At 37.9% G+C, this 12,814-nt stretch overlaps 1 protein-coding gene across 2 annotated transcripts in view; it reads right to left on the bottom strand.

Annotated features, from left to right (window-relative positions):
• COPA (coat protein complex I subunit alpha) overlaps positions 1–12,814 on the bottom strand; it is a 49,137-nt gene that overhangs the window by 17,408 nt on the left and 18,915 nt on the right. For both annotated transcript variants that reach the window (XM_007459929.1, XM_007459930.1), the window contains exons 11-13: positions 2,654–2,804; positions 1,654–1,720; positions 648–723 (exon numbers count right to left, since the gene is read on the bottom strand). In XM_007459929.1, the coding sequence (XP_007459991.1) occupies positions 648–723; positions 1,654–1,720; positions 2,654–2,804 (294 nt within the window). The remainder of the gene's footprint in view (positions 1–647; positions 724–1,653; positions 1,721–2,653; positions 2,805–12,814) is intronic.

Below are 12,814 nucleotides of genomic sequence, written 5' to 3'. Positions count from 1 at the left end.
TGGTACTAAGAGTGGGGACCTGAGGAACAAACCTCTGATCTACAAACCAACTGGAGGGAGTACACTAAAAGGAGCATAAGTGAGACTCAAATCTATTCTGAGAATGTTTTGTCAGCAAGTTCTAGCAGAAAGGACTAGAAAGGGATGGTGGTGATGAAAGAGGTAGGCAGTGGTCTCAGCTGGATCCGGGATCCCTGGTGGGGTGAGGGGCTGTTAACAGCCTCATCTTTCTGACATGCAAAAGGAAGCAAATCGGATCTGGATATGGATGGGAGAGCATAAATCCCTGGTCCCAGGATGAGACACTGCAAGATTGGAACCATGTTTTTAAATAAATGAAACTACCAGGGTGAAAGTCACATCAGCTGACAATAAACTAGGATAACATGCTGTGCTGAAAGAGAAAATGGAGAGTTTCTAATAACCAAATTATAAAATATATATATCTAGCTGGAGTAATAAAATGGAGGAGGAACATGAATATTTCACACCACAGTTGCCTCTGATGCAACTGTCAGCAGCACCTGCCAACAGACATGAGTGATGTGGCCATGGCCTGGGGACAGAATGTGAAAAACTTGAAGAGGAGTGATGATATAGGTGAGGAAAACTAGGAGCAGAGTAGGGTATACAAAGAGAATGCCTACCATCAGGGTTCTGGGAGTCGGCATCCTTGGGGATGGTGTACAAGTCATAGGTACTATTCTCTAAATTACTGGCTCTCTGTAGAGGAAAGGGAGGAACTGTTAGTAAGAGAGCACCCAAGATACCAGTTTACTCTGACATAGAAAACAGCACCATTATACAGACAGCAACCTGAAACTATACTTTTCACACCTTTCACTCAGAAGGCATCTGAACGTTTCTACAGCTAAAAATTATAGGGCTCGTTGCCAAAGAATTCAGCATTCATGTCTCCTTATTTTTCTTTTATCTTCCAAAGATGTAGATATCTTTTGAATGAAAGCAAGGACTGCTCTCTATTCCACAAATTAACAGACTAAGACCCCGATATTCCAGTGCCCCACCTGAGTATATTCATCAACTTAAAAGTCTGTATGAAGGTAAAAAAAAGACATCAAAGAAAAAACATTAAAGAAAAGTGCCAGGAGGAAAATATGGGGCTGTTAGATATTGAAGAAGAACTGGGATCAGACACTAGACGTCATATCGGGAAAGACAGGTTTTCATTCTTCTGACTTGGCAATGAAGGCACTAAAATTAGAATGCCATTTCTTTCTTTTTTTTTTTAATTGTATGGCAAGAAATGAGGAGGGCTACTTGATGACCCCCAAAGGTAACACCACTGAAAGGAACTCTTCTCAAAATCAGCTCTACTATTTTCACCCAAATGGAGGGAATCAAGATAAGCATCTCCTTTGAATAGGATATAGTCCCAAACATTCTTTCAAATTACTTTCAGTGATTTGGGTGATTCATAAGTTTAGAAGTTGTTAGCCATATGAAAGATGTAAGTACACAAACCCTTAACATGTTTATGACAGCTGAAGCCTACCTGGTTTTAGCCTCTGTTTACTGTTTCAGCTCTCACAAAATGACCATTAAATGGTTTCTAAGAAGCCATTAGAGATCCTCTAAGGGCATGAGAAAGAGACCTATGGGAAATGAGGAGATCCTAGGAGGTTTACTTACTGTACACAGTAGGACTGCATTTTCTGCTGGATTGTACGACATGTTGAACACTGGAAACTTGGAACCACTAGAGATATATACGAAAAACAGAGAAATTAGTAAAAAGACATAATGACAATAGGAAAAAAGGAATTACTCCTACACCTCCTACTTACCTCATCTTTACAGATATACTTATCATTTTTATAATCAGAAATAAAAATAAATGAATGTTGCATCTATTTCTTCCTTCCTTTAAGGCTTAGGGACTCCCCTATTTCAGCTTTGAGCATAGAGTTTTAAAAAAGCACACCTAGTACAAGTCTACTTATTCAACAGAAGGTATGGCTAGCACTCACTGTAGTGAGTGGGATTGATTCTTCTTGGGTACAAATTCCTACACATAATTGCAGTGGATACCACAGAGTAACATGATGTGATTTGTCTCTGGCTAGTTTCTCCTGTCCCTTGGAGTGATAACAAAAACCGATTTTTTTTATTGTAGTAACGCTGGAGGGTGGTTATCAAACCCTTATGCCAAAGCCTGCCACCATGAATGTTTCAGCATGCTGATACATCTGGCTTTCCAGGAGGATAGTTCCTTTTGCCAGGCACCCTAGATATTATCATATCTTCAGAGTTAAGAGTTTCCAGAGACATATATTCTGGTTTAGAGTTGCATGCATTTTGCTGAAAAGCAAAGGGAGAGGTATAGAAAAGAAATGCTAAATAAAGGCAAAGAGGCCTGTCACCAAGTCAGGCTACTCTCAACCAGGAAACTTTCCCTGGTTTTCAAGACACCTGGCAAACTTGGCAATATGATTTCCTTTCCACAGGGTCTCTAGCACTGTCAAGAGGGAAGCCCCCATTGGCCTCATGGCCACCACCATGCTCCTGGGGATTCTATCTGTGACAGGAGATGAGATCCAAAACGTTGTTAAAAGAACAGACTCCAGTTTGTGAGTATTGTTTCATGGTAACAGATGAGACACTTTGGAGGGAAGAAACAAGTCTGATTTACCTCCGCAACTGCATCACAGCTACATCTTTGGAGCTGTTGAAATCCAACTGACGTAAGAATCGGTCCTTGACATAATGAAGCATATTGCCATGAACAGCATAGGCTGGCCGTTCCCGTTCCAGTTTAAATACAATCATACCACCATCATGGCCTGGGCCACAGGGAAAAGGGAGGAAGAATTAGCTGTAGGCAAGAAAGAAAACTGGAAACAGGAGATACACAAAGATGACGACTGTATATGTATGCTAAAAACAAAGTTAAGACACCTAAATGCATTCTTTATTTGCCTAAATTCTCACACTTCTTGGAATCTTTATTCAAGTAAACACCTATAAATCATTTACCAATACTCACTCTATCATACTGCCACATTAGACAAACCCTCCTCTGTGTTCTCCTAACTGCTTTGTACAAACCTCCGTCATAGCACGTACCATTCTGCACTGTAATTGTTTAGGTATATCATCCCCAGTATACACTGAGCTCCCTGAAAACAGAAATTACAATAATTTCCATCCTTCCCCAGTCACTATCAAATAACAAACATAAAAAGTAAGTGCTGAACAAATGGATGCTAGTTTAAAAAGCCTTTCTGGTTCTGTTTTTTACAAATGTTTTGCTTTTCCCTACTAACATTATCCATCACTCAGAAAAACCTTCAGTCTTTGTCCTCCGAGTATACACTCCACTCATAAATCAGATCATGTCACTTCCCTACCCAACACCTTCCTATGGCTTTCCATTCTTTCAGAATAAAGTCTTAAATTCTAATGGCCTACAAGGCAATGCCCAATCTGGCTTGGTCTTACCTCCTATTACTTAGCCCCTTACTGTGCTCCAACTGGCCACTTTGATGTTCCTCAAACATGTTAACATTTCTCATATCACGGTCTTTGCATTTGCTGTTCCCACTGACAATGTATTTATCATTCCCCTTCACTTTCCTGAACACCCAGTATAAAGTAGCAGTCCCTACACTCTTCCCTCTCTATCCCACTTACTTTTGCTTAACTTTCTTTTAAAGCAGTTTTCACCATACATTGTTTTATATATTTATTGTTTTATGGGTCTACCTCCCTTCTCTACAAATAAAAGTTCCATGGCCTCAGGTGTAGTGCTTTCCAGGGACTGCCCCACGCCCACTCCAGCTCCAGGCACTCCACCAAGAGACCACACTCCCCAGGGACTATGCCTGCCCAGATGCACTCCAGCCCCAGCAAGCCTGCCAAAGCTGCCAGGTGTAAACAATCTACACAGGAATGCTTTCACCCTTTAAGGCCACTCCTTAAAAGACCAGGAGAGGTAGCTGTTTTGCTTAAATTCATAGAAACAAAAACAAAAAGTCAAACAAAAGGGAGACAGAGGAATATGTTCCAAAAGAAACAACAAAATAAACCCCCAGAAAAAAACCCTAATGAAACAGAGATAAGTAATTTATCTGATAAAGAGTTCAAAGAAACAGTCATAAGGATGCTAACCAAACTTGGTTGAAGAATGGAAGAATTCAGTGAGAACTTCAACAAAAACTCAGAAAATATAAGAAAGAACCAATCAAAAGTGAAGAATACAAAAACAGAAAAAATATGCTAGAGGGAATCAACAGCAGATTAGATTATATGGAAGAACAGATGAGCAATCTGTAAGACAGAATAGTGGAAATCACCCAATTGTAACAGCAAAAAGAAGAAAGAATTTTTTTTTAAATGAGGAGAGTTAAGGGACTTCTGGGACAACATCAAGCATACTAACTTTCACATTATAGGATTCCCAAAGGAGAAGAGAGAAAGGGACAGAAACCATATTTGAATAAATAATGGCTGAAAAGTTTCCTAACCTGAGGAAGGAAGTAGATATCCAGGTCCAAGAAGCACAGAGATTCCCAAATAAGATGAACCCAAAGAGATCCTCAACGTGACATATTATAATTAAAATGGCAAGAGTTAAAGATAAGGAGAGAATCTTAACCCATTATTGGCCAGGGGATTTTTGCAGAAACTGATGCCTGTGGCCAGCGATTTGTTATACAAGTGAATACTGAAACATCCACATTTGAGTATAACTATCAACAACTGTTTTTGCACTTAACGTATTTCTTTGAAACTTTGTACATGTCTTACTAAAGCATTCTAATATTTCATTAGAGTGTGATAGGCAGTACAGCAGGCACCTCTGTGCAGGGGAACAGAACATCTATTACAAATATATCGTGTTTTACTGTGCTTTCCCCTGGAAGAGCAGACTCTACACTTTCTGGCAGCATTTTTTTTTAAATTTTATTTATTTTTGGCTGCGTTGGGTCTTCGTTGCTGCACACGGGCTTTCTCTAGTTGCGGCAAGTGGGGGCTACTCTTTGTTGCAGTGTTCAGGCTTCTCATTGAGGTGGCTTCTCGTTGCAGAGTACAGGCTCTAGGTGCTCGGGCTTCAGTAGTTATGGCATGCAGGCTCAGCAGTTGTGGCTTGAGGGCTCTAGAGCACAGGCTCAGTAGTTGTGGTGCACGGGCTTAGCTGCTCTGCGGCATGTGGGATCTTCCCGGACCAGGGCTCGAATCCGCATCCCCTGCACTGGCAGGCAGATTCTTAACCACTGCGCCACCAGGGAAGCCCCGCAGCATTTTTTTTTAGTCATATGGGTATTATTTCCTCTAGAATATGTTGTTTTATTTTACCTGATAGTCGACAAGGTGTATCTTTGTGGAGGGCTCTTTTAGAAACACCACAAGAAGGACCAGGTGTGGGACTACCACTATATTCACCAGAATGGTAAATTACCCATTCTCTAGCTACTGCTAACAAAAATAGCTTGTAAGTCATTTTATTCTGTGCATTAAGGCTACAATAAATTTTAAACGCATTGAATAAACTGCAATACTGAAATAGCAACCCACTTTCTTAAACCATTTTCGAGTTTACCAGAGGATATTGCAGTTTGCCAGGTATTGACTGGATCAATCAACTCCTTTCATAGATTTATTATACTCTAATATACAAGTGGGCTTAGTCATCTGATGGTCAGTCCTCCTGTCTTCTTTTCCTGTAGATGCTATGGAAGCATAATGAATAGTTGTCACCATGCAGACTAGCCTTTTCTCTTTCCATATAAGAAAAAACATTTTTCCCGTCCATAAGAATGTCATTTCTCCCCTCTGTAGATTTTTAGGTTTCTCTTAATTGGTTTGTTAGACCATGATTCTCTCTTATAGTCCCACAAACTCTGGTTTTATTTTTCAACAATATTTCAGATGTGGACACACTGTTGTAATAATTGTCTTGGTAAATACAGTGCCATGAACCAAGATAAGGTTGTTATAAGATTGTTTCTTGTAGTTTCTATCCTTCACCCATGTAGATCTCAAGGTTGCATATATACCCAGTTTCACTTTCGTTAACCATCCTGACCAAACTTATTTTGTAAGTTTTCTGGGATTATAGGTTTTGAATCTGAGTCGTCCTCTCCACTTTATCATTGCCTCATCAAGCGATAGCTCTTGTTTGGGTATATAGATCGATGGAAATTTTGGTAGAAAATAATCCAAAAGAGGTTTAACTTTTGAACCTCTGTCTGCAGGAAGTGGAGTTTCTGAGTTATTGTTAAAGTGAAGAAACATCATTATTTTTTTGAACCTTCTTCTCGTCATAATCTTTGGCAAAATAGGTGTTTCAAGTAAGGGATCAGTCGGCCAATATTCTTTCCAGTATGACTTTCTTATTTGTCCCATCAAAATTATTAATCCATGGAAGCAACCTAAACGCCAATCAACAGACGAGTGGATAAAGAAGATGTGGTACATGTACACAATGGAATATTACTCAGCCATAAAAAGGAATGAAATTGGGTCATTTGTAGAGACGTGGATGGGCCTAGAGACTGTCATACAGAGTGAAGTAAGTCAGAAGGAGAAAAACAAATATCATATATGAACGCATATATGTGGAATCTAGAAAAATAGCACAGATGAACTGGTTTGCAAGGCAGAAATAGAGACACAGATGTAGAGAACAAACGTATGGACACCAAGGGGGGAAAGTGGTGGGATGGAGTGGTGGTGGGATGAATTGGGAGATTGGGATTGACATATATACACTAATATGTATAAAATATATAACTAATAATAAACTGCTGTATAAAAAAATAAAATAAAAATTCAAAAAAAATAAAGGAAGCTTCATACCTCTTAAAAAAATTATTAATCCAAGAAACTTCTTTATGTCACTATTGGTTACATCAGTCCATTTTAAAGCCTTATCATACTTTTTATATGCTTTTTCATTCTGTTGGTGATACAAGTTTGAGAAGCAACCAACTCAAAAAAGTTGTTACCAAAAATTAATTCTGTTATTTCACTAACATTTTGCAGGTTATTACATTCAATAGTTACACCTGACACACCTGTAAAGTCTTCTAATTTTTATGAAATGTTGTCTGCAATCCACTCTTCTGCAGAAGCAAGGGAGCATTCTCCAGCACCATGAGTTTTATGTTCACTTTCCATATCAGAATCAATCACTAAGTTTTTTTTGTCTTTTTGTTGGTCTAACATTCACATTGTCTGAATCAGGACTATATTCTGAAGAACCATCATCTTCTGAGACACTAGTATATATGTCACTTGGACAATCAGAGAAAGTATCTGCATAAAATTCACCGAAAAATTCTTCACTCAAAATCTTGAGATGCATCATTTTTGAAAATTTTATGGTAACAAACGTGTGTTTATAATATACACAAGGTTGGAACAAAAATCTAATGGAGCAAAATGCAAATGGTAATGACAATTTTAAGTTGTATAATGAACCCTTGATCAATTTTAAGCTCTAACAACTTTGCATGGTGATGTTAATTGTATCACTCTCTAAAAACGTATTGATATGTCTCCAGTCAATAACATTCAGGTAACAAAAGACGTATTAATACATCTCTGGTCAATAATGTGTTAAAGGCAGCAAGAGAAAAACAACTAATCACATACAAGGAAAACCCCATAAGACTCTCAGCTGATTTTTCAGCAGAAACTTTACAGGTCAGAAAGAAATGGCAGGATACATTTAAAATGCTGAGAGGAAAAGAGTTACCACTCAGCATCTATCCAGCAAGGTTATCATTCAGAATTGAAGGAGAAAGAGTTTCTCAGACAAGCATAAACTAAAAGAGTTCACGACTAAACCAGCCTTACATGAAATGTCAAGGTCTCCTTTAAGCAGAAAAGAAAAGGCAACAACTAGAAATAAGAAAATATATGAGGGATTTCCCTGGTGGTGCAGTGGTTAAGAATCCGCCTGCCAATGCAGGGGACATGGGTTCAAGCCCTGGTCCAGGAAGATCCCACATGCTGCAGAGCAACTAAGCCTGTGCGCCACAACTACTGAGCCCACGCTCTAGAGCCAGCGAGCCACAACCACTGAGCCCGTGTGCCACAACTACTGAAGCCCACACACCTAGAGACCATGCTTCACAACAAGAAGCCACCGAAATGAGCAGCCTGCGTACTGCAACGAAGAGTAGCCCCCACTCACCACAACTAGAGAAAGCCCATGTGCAGCAATGAAGACTCAACACAGCAAAAAATAAATTTAAAAAAAATTTAAAAAGATTAAAAAGAAAAGAAAATACATCAAAGGAAAAATCTCACTGATAAAAGCAAATACATAGTAAAGGCAGTGGATCAGCCACTTAAAAAGCTAGTATGAAAGTTAAAAGACCAGAGAACAGTTGACACTTAAACAACATGGATCTTAACTGCACTGGTCCACTTACAGTTCTCTTTCACTAAATATGTACAATGATACTACACAGTCCACTGTTGGCTGAATCTGCAGATACGGAACCACAGGTACAGAGAGTCAACTGTAAACTTATATGCACATTTTAGACTGCACAGAGGGTCAGTGTCCCTAACTTCCACATTGTTAAAGGGTCAAGTGCAGTATAATCAACTATAATTACAAAAAATAGTTAAGGTATACACAAAATAAAGAGATATAAAATATGGAATAAAATACATAAAATGGGGTACATGTAAAAATGTAGTGCTTTTACAATGCCTTTGAACTTAAGTGACTATCAGCTTAAAATAGACAAATATATATATACAGTTCAATATTTATGAAATTCATGGGAACCACAAACAAAAACTTACAATGGACAGACAACAAATAAAGAGAAACAAATCCAAATGTAACACTAAAGGAATCCATCAAACCACAAGGGAAGAAACCAAGAGAACAAGACAGGAACAGAGAACTACAAAAACAACCAGAAAAAAATTAACAAAATGTCAAAAAGCACATACCTATCAATAATTACTTTAAAGGTAAATGGACTAAATGCACCAACCAAAAGACTTACAGTGGCTGAACGGATAAAAAAAAAAAGACCTATCTATATGCTGCCTACAAGAGACTCAAGTCAGATCTAAAGATACACATAGACTGAAAGTGAAGGGATGGAAAAAGATATTTCATGCAAATGTAAAAGAAAAGAAAGCTAGGACATTACTCATATCAGACAAAATAAACTTTAAAACAAAGATCATAACAAAAGGCAAAGAAGGGCATTACATAATGATAAAGGGGTCAATCCAACAAGAGAACATAACATTTGCAAACATTTATACACCCAACATAGGAGTACCTAAATATATAAAGCAAATATTAATAGAAATAAAGGGAAAAATTAACAATAACACAATAATACTAGGGGACATTACACCCTACTTACATCAATGGACAGATCATATCAACAAGGAAACACTGGCCTTAAATGACACATTAGACCAGATAGAATTAATAGAGAGAGAACAGTCTATCGAAAAGCGGCAAAATACATTATTTTCAAGTGCATATTGAATATACTCCAGGACAGATCTCATGCTAGGCCACAAAACATGGCTCAATAAATTTAAGACTGAAATAATTTCAAGTGCCGTTTTCACCAAAAAAGTATGAAACTAGAAATCAACTACAAGAAAACTAGAAAAAACACAAACATGTGAAGACTAAACAACATGCTACTAAACAACAAATGAGTCAACAAAAAAATCAAAGAGGAAATCAAAAATACCTGAAGACAAATGAAAATGGAAACACAAGTGTCCAACATCTATGGGACACAGCAAAAGCAGTTCTAAGAGGAATTTCATAGTGATACAGGCCTACCCCAAGAAACAAGAAAAATCTCAAGCAATCTAAAAGTAGATTTAAAAAAAAAACAAAATGAAGAACAAGCAAAGCTCAGTGAGTATAAGGAAGAAATGATAAAGATTAGAGCAGAAATAAATGAAATAGAGACTAAAAGAACAATAGAAAATACAATGAAACTAAGAGTTGGTTCTTTGAAAGATAAAATCTACAAACTTTTAGCCAGACTCATTAAAAAAAAAAAAAGAGAGCTCTAAAAAAATCAGAAATGAAAGAGGAGAAATGACAACTGACAGCACAGAAATACAAAGGACTGATTGTAAGAGAATACTACAATGATATGCCGACAAATTAGACAACCTAAATGGATAAATTCCTAGAAACATACAATCTTCCAAGACTGAGTCATGTAGAAACAGAAAACCTGAATAGATCAATTACTAACAAAACTGAATCAGTAATCAACAAACTCCCAAAGAACAAAAGTCCAGGTCCAGATGGCTTCAAAGGTAAATTCTATCCACATTTAAAGAAGAGTTAATATCTATCCTTTTCAAATTATTCCAAAAATTGAAGAGGAAAAAACACTTCCAAACTCATTTAATGAGGACAGCACTACCTTGATACCAAAACCAGGCAAAGATCGTAAGAAACCAAAAATTATAGGCCAATATCCCTGATAAGCATAGATGCAAAAATCCTTAACAAAATACTAGCAAACCAAATACAATGACACATTAAAAGAATAATACACCATGGTCAAGCACAATTCATTCCAGGAATGCAAGCATGGTTTAACATCCATAAATCAATGTGATACACCACATTAACAAAATGAAGGGTAAAAATCATATGATCATATCGATAGATGTAGAAGAAGCATTTGACAAAATTTAACATCCATTTATGATAAAAACTCAGTGAAGTGGGTATAGAGGGAAAATACCTAAACATAATAAAGGCCCTACGTGACAAACACACAGCTAACATCATACTCAATGGTGAAAAGCTGAAAGCTTTTCCACTAGGATCAGGAACAAGAAAAGGATACCCACTCTCGTCACTTCTATTCAACATAGTATTGGAAGTCCTAGCCACAGTAATTAGGCAAGAAAATGAAAAGGCATCTAAATTGCAAAGGAAGAAATAAAACTGTCACTATTTGCAGATGACAATACTATATATAGAAAGCCCAAAAGATTCCACAAAAAAACTATTAGAACTAATAAATTAATTCAGTAAAATGGGAGTAAACAAAATTAATATATAGAAATCTGTTGCAATATCAGAAAGAGAAATGAAGAAAACAATCCCATTTACAACTGCATCAAAAAAGAATAAAAAACCTAGGAATAAATTTAACCAAGGAGGTAAAAGACCTGTATTCTGAAAACTATAAGACATTGATGAAAGAAATTGAAGATGACACAAATAAATGGAAAGATATACCATGTTCATGGATTGGAAGAATCAATATTGTTAAAATGTCCATATTACCCAAAGCAACCTACAGATTCAGTGCAATCCCTATCAAAATACCAATGGTATTTTTTATAGAACTAGACAAATACTCCTAAGATTTGTACGGAACCACAAAAGTTGCCAAATCACCATGGCAATCTTTAGAAAGAAGAACAAAACTGGAGGTACCATGCTTCCAGACTGGAAACTATATTAGAAATCTATAGTAATCAAAACAGTATGATACTGGCACAAAAACAGACACATAGATCAATGGAACAGAATAGAGAGCCCAGCAATAAATTCATGTTCACATGGTCAATTAATCTATGACAAAAGAGGCAAAAATATACAATAGGGAAAAGGCAGTCTCTTCAATAAATGGTGCTGGGAAAACTGGATAGCTACATATAAAAGAATCAAACTGAACCACTTTCTTAAACCATGTACAAAAATAAATGCAAAATGGATTAAAGACTTAAATGTAAGACCTAAAACCATAAAACTCCTAGAAGAAAGTGTAGGCAGTAACCTCTTTGACATCAGTCTTAGCAATATTTTTTTGGATATGACTCCTCAGGCAAGGGAAACGAAAATAAACACATGGGACTACATCAAACTAAAAAGCTTTTGTACAGCAAAGGAAATCACCAACAAATCAAAAAGGCAACCTACTGAATGAGAGAAGATATTTGCAAACAATATATCTGATAAGGGGTTGATATCCAAAATGTGAAGAACTCATACAACTGGGATTTCTCTGGCAGTCCAGTGGTTAAGACTCCACACTGCCACTGCAGGGGGCCCAGGTTTGATACCTGGTCGGAGAACTAAGATCCCACATGCCGTGTGGTGTGGCCAAAAAAAATAAAACAATCATAAAGAACTCATACAACTCAATACCAAAAATCCAATAAGCCAATTTAAAAATAAGCAGAGGGCTTCCCTGGTGGTGCAGTGGTTGGGAGTCTGCCTGCCAATGCAGGGGACATGGGTTCGTGCCCCGGTCCGGGAGGATCCCACATGCCGCGGAGCGGCTGGGCCCGTGAGCCATGGCCGCTGAGCCTGAGCGTCCGGAGCCTGTGCTCCGCAATGGGAGAGGCCACAGCGGTGAGAGGCCCGTATACTGCAAAAACAAAAAAAACAAAAAACAAAAACAAAATAAATAAAAATAAGCAGAATACCTGAATAGATATTTTTCCAAAGAAGACATATAGATAGCCAACAGGCACATGAAAAGGTTCTCATCACTAATCATCAGAGTAATGCAAATCAAAACCATGAGATACCACCTCACATCTAACAGAATGGCTATTATCAAAAAGATAAGAAACAGGGCTTCCCTGGTGGCACACTGGTTGAGAGTCTGCCTGCCGATGCAGGGGACACGAGTTCGTGCCCCGGTCCGGGAAGATCCCACATGCTGTGGAGCAGCTGGGCCCCTGAGCCATGGCTGCTGAGCCTGCGCGTCTGGAGCCTGTGCTCTGCAACGGGAGAGGCCACAACAGTGAGAGGCCCATGTACCGCAAAAAAAAAAAAAAAAAAGGACAAGAAACAAGTGTTGGC

The sequence above is a fragment of the Lipotes vexillifer genome, unplaced genomic scaffold (genome assembly GCF_000442215.2).
Source record: "Lipotes vexillifer unplaced genomic scaffold, Lipotes_vexillifer_v1.1 scaffold2036, whole genome shotgun sequence".
Classification (NCBI taxonomy): Eukaryota; Metazoa; Chordata; class Mammalia; order Artiodactyla; family Lipotidae; genus Lipotes; species Lipotes vexillifer.
This window is presented reverse-complemented; position numbering and strand designations above follow the sequence as displayed.